The sequence below is a fragment of the Cyprinodon variegatus genome, unplaced genomic scaffold, assembly GCF_000732505.1.
Source record: "Cyprinodon variegatus isolate N-32 unplaced genomic scaffold, C_variegatus-1.0 Scaffold249, whole genome shotgun sequence".
Taxonomy (NCBI): Eukaryota; Metazoa; Chordata; class Actinopteri; order Cyprinodontiformes; family Cyprinodontidae; genus Cyprinodon; species Cyprinodon variegatus.
In genome coordinates, this window is record NW_015150702.1 from 735,556 (window position 1) to 753,951 (window position 18,396).

Genomic DNA, 18,396 nt, shown 5'->3' on the forward strand with positions numbered 1-18,396 from the left:
CCATCCATCCATCCATCCATCCATCCATCCATCCATCCATCCATCCATCCATCCATCCATCCTTCCATTAATCCATCCATCCACAGTTGAGTTATCTAAAAAATACTTTGTCATAACATGGTAATCCAACCTCTGTGTGCTGCTGTGAATTTACCATTGTATATAGTACTAAAACAATTAAATTCACTTTAAATAGACGGCTTATTACATTTGATCGTGGAAAACTGTGCTTGAAAATGCTGCAGACTCAGGCATGAGTGTGAAGCACCAGCAGGTGCTGCATCATGACACGTCAACACCGTGCGAACATCCAAGTCTGTTTCTGTGCTCCTGATGGTCGTCTTTGTCATATTAATGAGTTGTTTCCTTATTTCCTAAAAAGGTTTACTCCCACTAAAGAGTTAATAAAGTGATGCACTAGTAATAGACTAAAAAGCTCAACAATGTCACTTATAAAATAAACGTTACTTTTAAAACATCTGACGTTTGACACAAATTATTAATCATAATATATACTTAAACAAAGTAACCAAATAATAATATACTCTATCAAACTAAAATAAGTTGGGGAAAAAAAAAACTATTGATTTTACTAAATAATCAGCAAGGTTTTATAAATAGATGCACAAACCCGAACCCATATAACAAACAAATAGCGACCGGAAATTTTAAACCTCAAGATTTTTGCAAGATATAATGAAATAAGATTAAATTAATTCTATGCCAAACACATTTTGAACTTTATAAGTAATAATTATTTGAAATCAGCTTACCTTGTTATGTTGCTGTGGTGAAGGTGTATATTGGAACATACATCTTCACCACAGCAGCTATCAGCGACTTTTAAAAATATTTGTTAAAATATTTAATATCTTTCCTTCTTTGTCATTCCTTAACATACTGGTAGAAGGTCTTTACTTTTTTTTTCTAGTCGTTAATTCTTGGAAACTGTTTTCTCATGACAACTAATTAAAAGCTATGAAATTTACCAAGTAGTCAAGCTGTGTATTCCTTCTGTCATCAGTTCAATATTTCAGCTTTTGTCCATGAACCAGTTTGATTTAATCAGAACTTAGAGAATAGAATAGAATAAAATGGAATAGAATTGTACATTGAAACCTATTTAAAAATGAGAAAAATGTAAATTTTCATGACATCGGTTTGTTTATGTGGAAAAACAATTGTCTTTCACAAATACACTGACCACACACAGCAATAATAAATTATATGCAGCCAGGGTTGTATAGATAAGGCACTGCTGTGCCTAGAGGCCATTAATTCAAAAATCATATTTAATGCAGCCTTCAACAACTAATGTGATGGCATTGTAGTTGTTTTTCTTTTTGTGGTCTAATAAAATTGTATAAAAAAAATAAATTATCACCTTAAAATGAAAAAAAAAATAACAGTACATATTTAGAAAATAACATTGGCAAATACAAACACTTAAGAAGATAAAAGATAACAAACCAACTTCATTGTGCATGTAAATTATATTGGCAGCCATATGCTCAATAAAAAGCTGTTATTGGTAAAAAATACATTTAATGCTGTTTAGAAAGATTGAACATTAACATTTGGGGTCAACATAAAAAATGACTCGAGATGAGGTTGAGCAAAGTGTCAGCTCAGCCATATTCAACAAATCAGAGTATTATTGAAATGTTCATTCATTTACAAATCTTTGTCTACAAAGGGCAATATTTTATATAAATGATTAGAAATACTAATGTTTTACTGATAAAAAAAAAAAGACAATTAAACTAATGGTCAACTAATTTAATAGTATAATAATCATTAACTGAAGTATGCAGTGTGACCCGCTTGGGATAAGCGTGACAGAAAATGGATGGATGGATGAAGTATGCAGACTCTAAGACATGCCATTTTCTGAAAGAACAACCCAGAGCAGCAATTACTGTAAGCCAAAATAGCACAAAAAAATTAAGCATTTAAGATGCAGCCTAATTTTTAATTTCCAAGAAGAAAGCTTGTATGATATACACAAGGGCACTGGGGTTTTATTTGTTTGTTTCTTACTGAGGATGCCTACTTTTTGAAGGATAATAGGTGAAAGTTTATTAAACTGTCAAGGTAGATAAGCCAGTGTGTTAGTTTCTGTAGTTTAGGCAAAGAGAAAGAATCACTGCTGTGAGGTTTATGGTTGGAAGAGCGGCGATTATTAGCCATTATTATACTTGATTTTACAGAAATAAGTCAAAGCACAGTTCATCACAGTTGCAGTTTCTGTTGAACTTTTTGATATTTTGTTACATAACACATAAAAGATTGTATTGCTTGATTTTAAGCGGTGGGCCATTGTGGTAGAGCATCACTGTAAAATGGAGGAGAAATAATGGAGACAGTGTTTTTTTTTTAACTACTTCAAATCAAACTAAGAAAAGTGTTGCATGCTTTGGTATTCACCTATTGCCTGAATAAATCATCAGTTCAACCACCCTTTGCTTATTTATTTATGTCTTATCAGCTTTGGATAAGAAGAGATAAAGATTATCGTCCGTTCTCATTTGTACAAAGTCATCAATTACCAATCAAACATCAAACAAAGTGTTGCTTCAGATCCACCAACATCATAGAGGACCCTTTGTTATTTTCAAAATGCAACTGATTGCACTATGAAATAACAGCATTATTTGCCTTAAACTCCTTTCAAAGACACGAGTAAAATGTTTTTTTTTTTACACCTTTAACCTAAAGCTTATTCTTTGTATACAATGTAATTACCATCTAATTTTTTTCAACCATCAATCAGTTGCTCTTACATAGTTCTAACACCCGGTTGTTTGGTGTTGTCAGAAAGATTTAATACAAAGCATAAATGTAACCTGTGTCTTGCTGAAACAATAGAGTAATTTGACATTTATTGAGTAATTCCCTACTTGCTTTGTGTTAAATCTGCTCAATCACAGATTTGGAGAAGTTATTTGATGGATTAGAGCTGATTATGAATATAAGGAAAGCATTGTTTTCTGATTCAAACCCATTTGTACACAATCCCTGAAGATGTAGAATGTGGTAAAGGAGGAAACACAGTTTGTGATTCTTTCTACAGTTAGATACAAGAGAATGAGATAATCCACAGTTGTAATTAATCATCAGTCAATACATAATGTTTAAATACATGCAATCAAATCACACACAATGAAATATTTTTTTTTCACTTCTAATAGTAGATTTTATCATCAGCATAGATTAACCTAGCATGCCTTTGAAAATGTATTTTCCATTCAACTCATTTCCCTAATAGCCCATTTCATTGCTCTGTGTCTCTCAGTACCAGGTCGGCCAACTATACTCGGTGGCAGAAGCCAGCAAGAATGAGACAGGCGGAGGCGAAGGGGTCGAAGTTTTAAAAAATGAACCCTATGAGAAGGATGGAGAGAAGGGGCAGTACACACACAAAATTTACCATTTGCAGAGGTAAGCATTTTTACAGGAGGGAGGCCAGAAAATGTACAGGAAGGAAAGGCGAGGGCTTTCTCATTTCCTCTATTTAGACCCCTCTCTTTCTATTTAGTCGTTTATGCCTTTTCACATTTATAGTTATCTGTAATTCAAGTCCTGGTTATGGTTCTTTGGACCAATCAGGGTACCTAGAATTTGGTCTTTAATTGGCTCTAATTAAAGTGTTTTTAAATACTGAATTTATTATTTTTTTTGCACTTATTTAGATTATAGAAATAAAAAAACATTAATTGTTGTGTATGAGTGTTTGAGTGTCTGTAAAAATAAAAATTTTGATGAGACATTTAAAGAAAAATAGACCAATAAATATCCAATCAGATCTGTTTGCCCCTTTTCCCAGGACGCTATTTTTGTCTCTGCTTCCTGCAGCTTGTTTCTTTCCTCTGCTTTGTATGATTAAAGGTTTTGCAATAAAAAATCATTTGAATGTAGCTCTTGCTTTATTATTAATAAGTTCAAGTCAATTTTATTTATATAGTCAGTGTCATATTATAAGCATAGGACCAATTGAATTGGTAACCAGTGAAGAGATTTTAGAGACATCAGTGATGCGTTCGACCCTGCTGGTCTGCTCCAGGTTACCTGTTAATGGAAGGATGTTGTCATCCTCGAGGTGGAGGTGGTATGGTCAGCATTATAATGTAAGTTTTCATCCATCCTGCATTTCTGGTGACCAGAGCACTATCTTCCATGGTAGTCGGACTAGGTAGTAGGAATTCTTCCTGTTAAAAGGGAGTTTTTCTTCTCCTCTGTCTCTACAAGCATGCTTAGTGTGAGTAATTGTATTTGAGTCAATGAGTTAATGCAATCAACTGGTTTTCCTTAGATAGAAAACTTTGTATCAATTTGACTGAATGATCTGGTTGAACTGTAAAGTGCCTTGAGATGACGTGTTGTAAATTTGGCGCTATATAAATAAACTGAATTGAATTGAACTTCTCCTAGCTGTGGCTTTACCCTAAAAAAGTACGGGAAAAGATGAATATCTCTGCAAGGCACTATCTAATTTAGGCACACATAATGCCACAAAGTCAGCTTAGAAAGTCTCCTAAATTGATAGGTTATGCATTCATTTAGTTTGTTCTCTGTCACCCACGTTCTCCTGCAGTAAAGTGCCGTCATTCGTCAGAATGTTGGCTCCGTCTTCAGCTCTGAACATCCATGAGAAAGCCTGGAACGCATACCCTTATTGTCGTACAGGTATGTATACAAATTATCACTGCAGATATTTACACATAACAATATGCACACTGCAGTAATCTAGCAAGTTATTTTTTAAGTAAGTATATTAATTAAGTCTAGACTTTCTTGGATATTTGAGTCTAATTTTTAAATGATGATCCACTTTTGGATCAGCCCTTGGAGATTTTAAATCAGTTTTGAGTGTGAGCTGCAGACATGACCCTGAGCAGAAGTTAAGCTGTTAACAGTTTATTTTATAAGGCATAGTAGTTAGAACATGTTTCAATGCACAGATTTGATGGCTTTGGTGCAGAGTCCTAGCCAGCCAAGGAAACAATTGGGGTTTCTTTGTTGAAATCTTTAAAAAGCATTTGTATAATAACTTTAAATTATTTTAGGTAAAAGATGCTTTCCTGCATTGCATTCCTCTCCTCCTCCAGTCTCTCCTTATGCCTTCGTGTCTCTGTTACTTTCAAGGAGTAGTTGAATAATTTACTACTTGTCCTGTGAGAGGAGCCGAGCAATCACTTGAGCCGTTCAGCCAAAGATCCTGCCACCCGTATGTGGCCAGCTGCTAGACCGCCATCTGTCACAAACACATTCAAAGGCACAAACTCACTTTGCATGCCCAATAACTGTTCCCTTACAATGTTGAAAAATCCACCAAATTCTGAAAGCCTTCTCAGTTGGTCTTTGTTGTCATTAACCATGTGTGTGTCTCTGTGTTTGGGACTTTGCCTTTCTTCACCTGGATCTACAGTCATCACTGTGAGTACTTTCTTTGTTTGCTTGTTTTAAAGAGTTCAGGAATCAACACAAACAGCACACTTATAATTGGTGCAAAAGGAGGAGGGGCTTAACCTGAAAGCTGAGACAGAAATGTGATCTTTTTGACTGACACTGCAGCAGAGATAGCAATAGATTGTGACTTTCTTTGTGTAGTTAAGTGTTGGTGAGGAAAAGACACTGATCAATGACAGCTGAATCTTTTATAGATTTCTTATTTGATTTTTACAAAGTGTTCTCTCCTTCCCTCACTCGGGGTTTTCTCTGTTTTCCCTGCAGAATGAGTATATGAAAGATAACTTCCTGATCAAGATCGAGACATGGCACAAACCTGACATGGGACACCAGGAAAATGTTAGTGAATAATACGACAAGCCGTGGGAGTCTATCTACTGTCGTAAATTTAAAAATGAAAGAGGATAATGCCTTGCAGAAATATCAACACTGCTTTGTTTTACATTTTGTAACAATACATCCATAGAAGCCTTCACTTTTTGACGGGATATTTGTGTGATAGAACAACACAAAGTTGAAGGAAAATGGTACATTTTTTATGAATAAAAAAAAATGAACAAAAGGAAATAAAATCTAATAATATTTATATATATATTTATATATAAATTGATAGTTCATCATTTAGTGAACTATCAATGAACTCCATAATCTTTTAAGGTATGCATGGCAATGGGAATTACTTTTGTTGTTGCAAATAATTGCAGATTCTTGTTCCTTTTAGATCTAACATGAATGTTTTCACTGCTATCTCACTCCTCCTCTCCCTCTGTTCACCATCCACTTCCAATAATAAGCACGTTAACACAAATAACTGTCCATTTAATGATACAGAGAAACATTGGTCAGCTCCAAAGTGATTTTGCTTTACCAGGACATACAGTACTGGTTGCTATACAACAGAATTGTTTTAGACTTGTTTAAGGCTTTCTCACTAAACTGTCTGCTGTATTATTTTGCACTTCAAAATTGCTTTCTTTATTAATGTCCTCTGAGAAACAACAACACTAACGCCTTCACAGAGCAGATGGATCCCATTTATCTATTAGATGACTGTTGAAAGCAACCTGTTGGACTAGATATCTAAGTAAGGGGAGCTGAATAAAAATCAGTGTCATTTTTTATTCTAATGTAAAAATAAAATAACAGTCAATAATCTTTCATTGCCACACCACATTTATGCTCCACTATGTGTTTTTCTATCAATTAAAACCCCAAGAAAATATATTTCCATTTATGTAATCATAATCAAAATTCTTTTATTTGATTTCTAACTTTCAGTTATGCGCATATGTCAGTTAAATAATAGCATATTTGAGCTAAATAACTAATGCAATATAAAATTATTACACATTTTTGTTTTACTTTGAAGACTTAAAAAAAATGTCTTAGCTTTTGCTCTGTGGTTGTGTTTTAGGTACACGGTTTGGATGCAGAAACCTGGAAAAAGGTGGATATAGTCTATATTGATATTGCAGACAGAAGCCAGGTGGAGCCAAAGGTGAATCAATGTGAAGCTGCTGTTTGAAATATCTTATTCTGCCTTTAACACTTTATTTATTTATTTTTGTATTTTTGTATTTATTTTTTTGGTTTCTCACATCAGGACTACAAGCCAGAAGAGGATCCATGCAAGTATAAGTCAGCAAAGACAGGACGAGGGCCTCTAGGACCTGACTGGAAGGTAAATATAACCACGATCTAAACCAAAAATGTATTTAAATATTTTTTTCAAGCAATAAATGAGAAAACATAATAGTTAGTAATGGGCATTGTTTTTTTCTTTGTTTTGTCATGTGTGTGTGTGTGTGTGTGTGTGTGTGTGGTTTTTGTTGCTCTCTGCTCTGGTTTTCTAAATGTTTTTTTTTTTTTACATTTTGATAAACCGCTGTGCCCTGTTTTCTTTTAAGTAAAACAATACTTCAGCATTTTTCTCCACTCTGCAACCATAAAGTCAACATAACTGAGAGTGATACATTTAGTTTTCCATTTCTCTGTGTTAGTGTTCATCAGTGTCCCTAAGTACTTTAATCTGAAATTAGAGTGACACATTTAAAGCTTCTTTAAATCACTTGTACAACCTCTTTAGTGTTAATTTGCCAAAAGTGATAATCTCTGTCTTACTGAAATGTGTTGTGTTGATGTCTAATGAGGGTTTCCTAAAATGACATTTTGTCCTAATCATGTTGAATCCAAAGCTATGTCTGAAAACACTAAGATCTGTAGTAGATTCAACCTGCAACGTTTACTATGTTTAAGTTAGTGAACATCACTGGATTCTAAACATGGGATGGCCTGGGAAATTACACTTTCCCAAGAAAATAATCACTCATGCTTGCTGTACTGACTTGGAATTAGAAAGCAGTAAAAATAAAATCTAAAAAATAAGTATTTTTTTCTTACAATAGGTGTATTTTGTTTTTCTTGAATTGAGGAGGCAAGACAATTTACACTTACAGTAAGAAAAAAAAATTGCATTGTCTTATTTGAAGTGTATGTTATCTAATTATCTTATTCTAAGAGTAGAAACACTCATTCCATTGGCAAATCATCTTATCTACTCACATTAAGGGTAAATACACTTAATTTAAGAAATCTTTACTTATTTCAAGATCATTTTTGCAGTGAGAAAGCTTAGGCTTCATTTTATTTCTGCTACAGATAGTTGGTATAAACCAGCAAATCTGATTCCATGAGTGTATCAGGATGGTCAGGATGGTTCCTCACAAAAACACTAATCTAAGTGTTTATGTCTGCATGCAGAAAGAGCTTCCTAACAAGAAAGACTGCCCACACATGTGTGCCTACAAACTGGTCACTGTCAAATTCAAGTGGTGGGGTCTGCAGAATAAAGTGGAGAACTTTATTCAGAAGGTTTGTTTATTACTTTTTTTTAAACTGCATTGTATACTTTTACAAGATAGTGGTCAAGGTAGTTAGAAAATAATGTTTTTGTTTATTATTATTTTACTTTATAAATTATTTTTACATAACTGCTTACATTTCTTATTAGTCCTGGGGGAAATAAACAACAATTATCCTTGGGCCACATTATGATATCTTTTCCATTGTTGTCTGACAGCAAGAGAAGCGCTTGTTCACAAATTTCCACCGCCAACTGTTTTGCTGGATTGACAAGTGGATTGAACTGAACATGGACGATATTCGTCGCATGGAGGAGGAGACTCGTAGGGAGCTAGATGAAGTAAGCTACATTTTTTATTTATTTATTATTATTTATTTGTTGTTGTTGTCTTGTATTTTTTGACATTTTGGGGAAAATAATTTCCAAGAACCCACAGTCTAAACCTAAACATGTCTGTTAAGGGCTGTTAAGTGCTCTACTGAAAGAACATTACAGATAAAGAATGTCTCATTTCCAATGATGATACGAAAAACAGTATTCTAAATAATTTATTCTTATTTACATCTTTCTCTTCACCTCTCACAGACTATAAATAAAAGGAAACACAATATTAAGAGGCTGAAGCTTTAACAGACATATGATCTAATTAGAGAATATTTCTTTTACTTCTCACTAGGACAGATTATAGCTTACTGAGCTTTTTTTTTGCTCATACCAAAATGCTAAAGTGTACAATATAAGAAGATTTTTCTACATTTAGTTCAAACAACTGCTTTGTCTGATCTGGGAAGAAAAATCCCTGATTTGCTCTTGAATAACATTTGATTATTTAATTGTTCATGTATTATTCCTATCTATACACAAACATTTCTATGATGGAGGATCGCTTTTCAGTTCTGTGTCATATAGAAGGAAGATTTTAAAGTCTTTTCAGCATCTTGGCAACTTTCCTTAGAGGCAGCTTTTCCAGATTTAAGGTTTTCAGTGACACTGATCGAGTTGCACTACAGAAACTTATTCTTAACAAAGTGCTATTTTACATTTAGCTGTAGGCTCAGTCATTTGTTGGCTCTTGCATTTATCTGCACATTCATTTTTTTTTTGGAGAAAATGTACAATTAGTAATAATTTATTCTGTAATATTTATTTACTTCTATATTACTCTGTTTGTTATAAAGTTATGAAAGTAAATTAAAAACATGATAAAGAACAACAATGTTTAAAAAAAATTCTCTTCACACCTTCAGGCGTTTGCTCCTTGCACTGAAGATGTTTAATGATCAACACTTACAATTCAAAGGTTCTTGTGATATGATCCCTAACCAGCTATGCCCCATTTATAAAGACTATTTATAATTAGCTTATTACATATTTACTACTGTCTATGTAGTTTATTTTTTGCATGCCTTATACCACAGTGTTTTTAGAGATTTTTATAATTTTATTTACCTATTCCATATTATATGTTTCATGTTGCACGATTGTACCATAAAAAATTCCTTCACTAACAATGGCAATAAACCCGATTCCGATTCTGATTATATATTTATATATATATATATGTGTGTGTGTGTGTGTGTGTGTGTGTGTGTGTGTATGTGGCCATGTCTTTAATACCTGGTGGGGACAATTTCCTAGGAATATGCTACATTTTGGGGACTCATAGGTACTTATGGGGACCAACAACTGGTCCCCATAAGGAAAGTTTCTCTTCTTGGGGTGGGGGTTAGGTTTAGGACTAAGGTGTGAATTGAGTTTAGGTTAGGTTTAAGAATAGGTATGTGTCGGTAATGGTTAGGGTTAGGGCAAGGGTCACGGTTAGGCCATATAAATTAGTGGGAAATGAATGGAAGTCAATGGAAGGTCCCCACAAGGATGTTGTGACACAACATGTGTGTGTGTGTGTGCTATATATGCTGCCAGTGCCAAACCAAATAAAATTTAGAAAGTTATACTAAAATGAATCATGCATAAGTTTGTTGAGTTATTTTTACCGTGTAGGTCTTTAATTTAAATCACAATAGTCTTCAAAACGGTTCTGATTGAATTCAGCTCTCTGAGAAACCCTGAGAGCAACAGAGCCATCCTATAATTTTTTTAAGTCTTTCATATTGTTGATAACTCATTGTATGTGAAGTTATGTGTGGTTTCTAGCTTCAGCTTCTGCCCAAACTTAAAAAATGATTATCCATCCCGAAGGAGAATGCTAGGCACAACTCAAATCCTTCTCCATTGTGTTTTATTTGCTGAAATTGGTGTTTATTTAGGATTGGGATTTAGGTTGAAAACATTTCAAGAATAAATTGACAAACATAAATGTAATTAGTTAAAAAAAAACATTTTTAAATCAAACATTTTCTCTGTGGCTCAACCATAAGCACATATAAACATATAAATAAGCACATTCAACTTCGCCTTTTTTTATTTTTATTTTTTTTACATTACACTTTCACAATAACAGAGCAACAAAATGAACTCTCCCGGGGAGCAGTGTGGGGCTAAGGGACCCAGGGTGTCAGCCTGTGGGAGTGGGGCTAAAACTCAGAGCCTCTGGATTCCAAGTGCAATGCCTTAACCACTACAACAATATCTCCAAAACCTCCAAATCAACTTTTACCTTTTAATAAACATATTTTAATAACTGTAACTTAAACTCCTTCTCACCAGTTGTGTATCTGGTGATTTGACCATGAGCTGAAACCTGTTTAGCTGAGAGCCTGTCTTTCCTTTGTCTGCAAAACTGCCACACAGGTGTGTGCAGGTGTTTCACACAGGAAGACCTTCACAGGAAGTTCACTCCTCTTTTCTCCTATCTTTCCTCTTTTTTGACATGACAGTGTAATAGTGCCTAATACTGTTCACTCAGTGTGTTTTCTGTGAATCTATAATGAGTGCGTGTATTCCTGTCAGATGAGAGTGAAGGATCCTGTGAAAGGAATGGTGGCGTTGGAGGACTAAGACTGTCTTGGACGTAAATGCTGCCGATCGTCAGGTAGACAAAGCTCCGACCTCTTCTTATTGTTAAGTTTTTTCTTTGGGTTTTTCTCTCACTTGTCTCTCCTTTCCCTTTTAGATTAGAGCTGAAACCAGCGCAATCAATCCTCCTTTTGTCTCAAATGATACAACGTCTGACTGGACAGTCCAAGTCTTACTCATCGGAGTTCATTTTGGTCTTCAGTGACCCGAATCCAGTACACTCTCAGTTTTGAGCTGATCTCCTCCACACTGTCCATCCTTCCTTTATCCCATTTGTCTCTCTTTTTTTAATTCATCTGTTGTACCCATTTAGATTAGTATTTAAATGCCACCTGTAGCACCATTACTTATAATGTCAATCATTCAATAAATGTATGTCTCAGATTTGTTCTAAATTACAGATAATAGTGAAAACACTGTTAATTTAGGCCATATTCTACCTAAGATTAAGATGTTGCATCTATAGAGTGTACTGTAGTCTGTACTTCTAATCAGTCAGAAAGGTTTTTTCCTGATCTAAATGCCCTCCTACATCAAGGCAGTTTGTTTTCTGCTGCTTGGTGAGTTTGTGTGTGTGTACGCTTCTGTTTTGTGGTTGTGTGTGTTTCTACAGAGCATAATTGGGCATCATTGATATTTCCAGCCATGTTTTTCTTCAAACATACATTCTAGCTCTGGTGAATATGCAGTAATTTGATCATCATGTCTGAATTTATTAATATTTAGACAGATTACCCTGAATTGTCTAAATGTTCAACACAGCTTAGCTGAATATTTACAGTAAATCTGAACAGCCATAAATAAGTTGAGGACTGTGTTATTTATTTTTTTTTTCTTGTGGCATCATTTTCCAGTGGATAAATGGTCTTATCCAGCAAAAGCAATAACTATCATGACATGTTAGGCTCCTTTTTAATGTCAAAAAGCTGTTTTAGTTCTCAGTGTGTTCCTGCTGTAAGGTCAGTGTTTTTAAAGCAGAGTGAATGTCAGGAGCCAATGAATTTGAAGGAAAGTCAGTTCAAAGCTGGTTTTCATGTGTCAGTTATTCAATAGTCTTTATGTTTTTCCTTTTAACACCCTCACCAATTTCTGTCTATATGATTAGAAGAGAATGATTGATGTTTAGTGGTGTGACGATTTATAGAGAACTGATTATCGACTCGGAAAGTTATTATATTGTTTTTGTTGTCTCCTTTTTGTCTGTTGTCAAAACTTAAATTTTTTTCCTTCTTATATTCTTTTAGTTATTCTTTTTGTTTTCGTTTATCTTATTATTTAATGTATTCAGACAAAACATATATAAGGAGATCATATAGAGAAGCTAGTAAGTTAGTTTGGTCCTTATTTTATATATTTGGCTGAACCTAAAAACAAACAGGTTGGTACAGCAGTTGTTTTACTCTACAATACTAAAACAAATTAAAAGATAAATTATCAAAAGGATTGTATAGATATTTGCAGCATATAAATTGAAATGCTCTGTCTAAGGGCTTCTCTTTGGCTTTTATTGGATATTAATATACCATAAAAAAACTAACTGTAGTTTGTTTAAAAAGAAAGCAGGATGGTGTATTTATAGTTTCAGTTTGCAATTTCACAAGGCTTTACTGATCTTCCTGTTATAGAATTTGTACACAATGACACTTGATAGGAATTAGGGTGAGTCATCTCCCATGTTGTCTTTTACTTAATTTAGACCTAAAATAGACATCATTTCCAGGAAGATTCCAGGCCAGAAATTATATAGATTTTATTTCAGTTTCTTTCATTTATAGAAATTCAGCCCTTTATTTTTCTGTTTTATTTGTCTGGTAGTAAAACATCAAACTGAACTGATATGTTGGTGAAATATACAAATAATATATTAAATAAAGAGAGCCCCTATTATTATCTAGGCTTTTAAGAATATTCTTTAAAATGTCATTAGTCTTATTTTTCTATGATGTATTACGTTCAAAAACGTATCAAAGACCTAAAATATCACAACCGATAAACACATGATTTGATTAATAGTTATATATAATTCAGAATTTATTTAAAATGCTAATAAAAACAAACAGTAAATTATAATATCAATTATTTTATGGATTTTTGAAAATGTTGGAAAAATAAATTTATATATAAAATATATTTAAATGGTGTCATTAGTAAAAACATGTAGTAATGTACTTAGAAGTCACACTATTCATCTACAGCCCTTACTTAGACAATGTTAGCCCCGCCCACTTGCTTTTATACATACAGGTGGAAAACTAATAAAACAAATTCATGATTGACCTGCAACAAAGGATTCAATACTGAAATATTTAAGCATCTACTTAACGTAATGAAAGCACATTTTAAGTAAGGATTTTTGACAGTGAAATATATTTTTGATTATTTTTATAAACTTAAATTATAGATACTATTATTTTCTGTGCTTAATGAAAACACTTTATTCAAATTAAATACCATGAATGAATGTTTTATTTGACTTTTTTTTTCTGTGTTGAATTGTGGAGCGTCTGGCCCTCCGTATCCTGCAGCTGCGTTGTCTTTTACCTTCTCATCAAAGAGACCAACGTCCGTGTCTATGTCCATTGATCATTCCACTCTGTCAGGGTCTATCAATTGAATCATGGAGATTTGTTGATGCACTGTGTGTACTGACTTTGTAAATAGTAAATAAATTAATGTAGATGAACACACATATATATAGATGAGACTGTCCTGCCCAGTGTGCAGCACATCCTGTCCGACCATGATCTCCCCTTTTGACCCATCGCTGAATATCCTCATAGAAATACTCCAGTGAGAAAAAGTAGAGCGGTAGCAGCTGAAATTTAGTGTGGGTAAGAAATTGTGAATAACAAAAAAATGTATTTATTTAAATAAGACCCATTTTTTACATATAAAAATTTAGAAACAGCTAGAAGCTGAGCTTTGCTATTTGTATTCACAAGAGAACATTTGAACTGAAACAAGCACCTTGTTCACTGACACATGTCCTTTTATTAATCCCTCAGAGGGGACAACATCTCACTGGCAGGACAGTGTATAAATATATATTTTTGTTCTTAATGTTGTAGTACCTCTGTTGTCAGTCTCTGGATTTCACTCTCTTCTCTCACTGAAAGGTTAAAATAGCTCGGGTCAGTGCACTGATTCCTCTCGCCGACTGATGGTGTCAAAGTGGATCCTCGGAGCATGTAGGATTGTTTTGTTGTCATGAGCCATGAAGGGTGATTTATCCTGCATGCCCTTCAAAATAAGTGCGGACGTAGCCCAATAGGGAAAATGGTTTTCAAACAGATACAGAGAGAAGAGGAATTTTAAAAGCTTGAAGACACAAAACTTATGAGAGAACATATTTTAACAGAGACAATCTAATATATCTCTTTTTAGATTCCTTGATTTATGATTGGAGTATAAGGAAAACCAAATGTTTCCATTATCCCAAACTGTTTATAAATCTCTCTGTCTCTTTTTCTCTCACTCCTGTTAACTTGTCTCCTTCTTCTTTTTTTCTTTTATTGTGAATTTGTGCCTTTTTGTCATCTAAATCTCTAATAACACTATTGTACATCAGAGACATAAAGAAATGAATAAAGAATCAAAGTGACTATATAAGCTGAGGGTGTTATATGGGTTATTATGTGCTTAAACGTCCTAAGGAAAGTAGCTTTGAGGTATAAGACTGAAAAAATCAAAAAAAAATTTAAAGAATCAGGTGGTACCCAGTCAAATCAATATCTATAGACCCCCTAAGTTAATGTTGCTTTCAAATAAGTTAAGAAATATTGCATTAACCATATGAAATAGGTTGCTATAACCAAGCAGCTGCACCAACCCTGCATAATATTCAGCATCTAATGTAGAACTTTAAAGAGCAGTGGAGTATTGATCATTTTTGTAAGGTGTAATTTTATATTTTTGAAATGATTAAATTCTTAATGTTTTCACAAGGGTGTTTTAATGTGGTGGTTAAATGCTCATACTGTCAAATAATATGCTGAAAGACGTTGTATGTAAAGAGAATTATCAAAAAAGTAAACAGATTAGGAATGCATTAATTTGACATGACCCCTGACTTAGCTACAATTCAATCAACTCTGACCAACTTCTTCGTCCTGACTGAAGGGAGGCACGACCGATACTATCAGATAAAACCATGTATTCAGGACAAAAGTGAGTGTTTTCTGCATTACATTGTGTTTTATATTGATCTCTCCAAGAAATTAAGCAATATTCTATTCTGTTAGTCTCACTTGACATGTAAACAAAATACATTAAAGTTTGTGGTTCAGATGTGAAACAAAGTTTAAGGGATGTGAACTCTTGTCCAAGTCAGACAAAAGTTGACATTGCAAGAATTGACCCAATTCTTCATCAAGAGTATAAAGTAACTCTCAGTGGAAAGATTAGCAGTTTTAAAATGAAATAAGCTTTTTGAAGACAAAGAGGATAATAATCTGATCAGGGCCTGCAAGTGAGATGCGACACGTTTTTATGAGAACATTTCTTTTTGTATGAGTTTGAGGAGGGGCAGTTGGACTTAAAGTTAAATCCGCTTTGGATATAAATTTGTTAGGAATCTAAGAATTAAGTAATTGGGATTTTGCTCTTCTAAGCTCTAAAGACTGAGTTTCTCATCAACTAACCTTTTCAAATGATTGCAATGTATGAATGCAAACGTATCTTACATAATCCTACTCTTAATAAAGTGTTAACTCTCTTATAAAATGCAGTGTGCTGAAAAGAAATACCATCAAAGAAACTACTTTGTGGACAACAGCTATAGAGATTTCCACCGTTTGTAGCTAGTGTGTTTTACATTATTAATAAAGAAAAATACAGAAATTATATTGAAAAAAAAAAGTAAAAAAGGTGAGCTCTATATGTCCATATAGATACATTTGTTATTTTTTATGACTACCATTAAATATTCAGATAACCACGCAGAAATATATTCTACCAGAGCACCTTAACCTTTCCATAATGGTCTAAAAACTAAGGATAATTTCTAGAAAAAAAATAAAACTTTCATAATCTCAACATACGTCATTGTGACTCCACATGAACACAAATGTCCATTCATAAATACTTTCTCACTGGGTTATTAACCAACCCTGGATATTAGCATAATCCGATGTTCTGCTGTAAGTCTGCTGTGGTTTGGGGCCACGGGGAAACCTGCAGCTGAAATCCTGTTTCCAGCACAAGACAGAAACTTAAATCTCTGTTTAGCAACACAACAGCTTTGCAGAAAAGAACAAACTTTATTTCTTGTCACATATTTGTACATCTTTGTAGACAGTGTTATCTGGACAACATCAGACTGACTCACTAAAAAAGGTAGGGTTTGAAGTTTTTTTTCCTTTACTTTTAAGTACCTTATTTGTTGTAAAGCACCACAGTTGATGGTCAAGACCCTGAACAATCAGATTTAGGCCACATGAATGGAGGAAAATGAATTCAAGTGAATGTAAAGTCCTTGTTAATCTAGAATAGCCTATTCTAGTGTGAGTGGTGAGGCTAGGCGTCATTGGATGTGCTTTAAGCCCGGTTGTGTCTCTGTCTAGTTGTGTCCTTTAAATGACATTTAGAAGGTAGAGCACAGTGCTGACACCGTGGCGTTCCCTGGGGCAGCCGCTTGATCTGCAATTCATTTATGTCTCAGATGCAGGTTTGGCTTTCAAAGCTAAGATACATTTCACAAAGAAATATCTCACTCTGCCAATCTACAGGCTTGTTAGATATGTCTAAATTTAAATTAATGTTATTATCATCATGTTTTTGGCTTGTTAAATTGAATTAGATCTTTTTATTACACTTTTCCTTTTGTTCTAGATTTGGTTTGTTCACATGTAGTTATGTACATATCAAATAAATGCATATTTTAGTACTTTAAGTTACTTTTTGTTAAAAGGTTAGACAAAGTTAATTCTTTACCTAAATGTGATCCTTATCTTCCTTTCATATGTCTTTTTCTTTAGCCTTGATTTGTCAAGAAAGAAATTCTATTTCCTTAAAACAATTATAGCCTCAAAAAGTTTATGTTAAAGCTCTTTTTAAACCTTTAAACCTGTGTAAACTTTAGGGCTGACGCCATAATTTATTTTAGTATTTATTTAATTCAGGGATTATTTTTCGATAACCAATTAAACAAAAATGAGATTTTGTTTTAGTAAAGCACCTTAGCAAGTAAAAAAAAAACAAAAAAACATTTATTGCAGTTTCCAAAATGCATTGCAAATGACAAACACCTAAAAACAAAGTTCAAGGCTTAGAAATGCCACCCAAGGAGTTCTCGGATGGAGCATATTTACTGACAAAGAAGGTTTTCATCCTAAATTTAAAATACTTTCTACAGTTTTGACTAAACTACTGATCAAAGTGAGTTTCCCTTGGTGCAAATGGCATATATTAGAATCAGTTTACTACAGTTAATAATCATTTGATTTTAAATTAGTTGAATTTCAGTAATTGATTCATTACTATTATTCATTCAGCCCTGTTTTACAGAAAATCAAATAAATATCTGCACCTAAAATTAAGGTAAAAAGCCTGTGCACCACCAATAAATCTTCTTTATTTGCGAACACACTGAGGGATAAAGAAGAGCAGATAAAGTGTTTCCAGTCAGAATAACCATCTGAAAAACAACAGTATAAAAGCAGCATGAGTGAATGCTAGCCAGGGATTGAGTATTCTGTTTAAATAGACAAAAAGGCCACAAAATGCATCTACTGCAGTTTATAAAATACCTGCCTTAAACAAACAAAAACACTCACTTTCAAAAATGTGTCTTTAAAAGTTGAGATCATATTTCTCTTATGCTGACCTCCACCAGAAATAACAGGGGAGACTTGACAGGTATAAACCGAATATTAAAGCTACTTAGGTTCCTGCAAAATAAAACAAAAGAAGTAAAAAAAAAAAAAAGAAAAGAAAAAAAAAAGGTCCAAACGACCTGAATAACGTGCGGGTTGTGATTCGATGATTTTTAATGCAATTTTAACAGCTTTAGCCTGAAAGTGTTGGTGCTGCCCTCATGTGGCCACATAAAATCCCTTCAGTCTTAGGAATAGGATAAAGTACAAAAGTAT

At 33.7% G+C, this 18,396-nt stretch overlaps 1 protein-coding gene across 1 annotated transcript in view; it reads left to right on the forward strand.

Annotated features, from left to right (window-relative positions):
• LOC107089357 (phosphatidylinositol transfer protein alpha isoform) overlaps positions 1 to 14,917 on the forward strand; it is a 21,775-nt gene extending 6,858 nt beyond the window's left edge. The window contains exons 3-12 of the mRNA XM_015382100.1: positions 3,296 to 3,441; positions 4,595 to 4,686; positions 5,429 to 5,436; positions 5,734 to 5,808; positions 6,884 to 6,967; positions 7,073 to 7,150; positions 8,230 to 8,340; positions 8,549 to 8,671; positions 11,243 to 11,324; positions 11,406 to 14,917. Of these exons, the coding sequence (XP_015237586.1) occupies positions 3,296 to 3,441; positions 4,595 to 4,686; positions 5,429 to 5,436; positions 5,734 to 5,808; positions 6,884 to 6,967; positions 7,073 to 7,150; positions 8,230 to 8,340; positions 8,549 to 8,671; positions 11,243 to 11,290 (765 nt within the window). The 3' untranslated portion in view covers positions 11,291 to 11,324; positions 11,406 to 14,917. The remainder of the gene's footprint in view (positions 1 to 3,295; positions 3,442 to 4,594; positions 4,687 to 5,428; positions 5,437 to 5,733; positions 5,809 to 6,883; positions 6,968 to 7,072; positions 7,151 to 8,229; positions 8,341 to 8,548; positions 8,672 to 11,242; positions 11,325 to 11,405) is intronic.
• Positions 14,918 to 18,396: the final 3,479 nt, after the last annotated feature.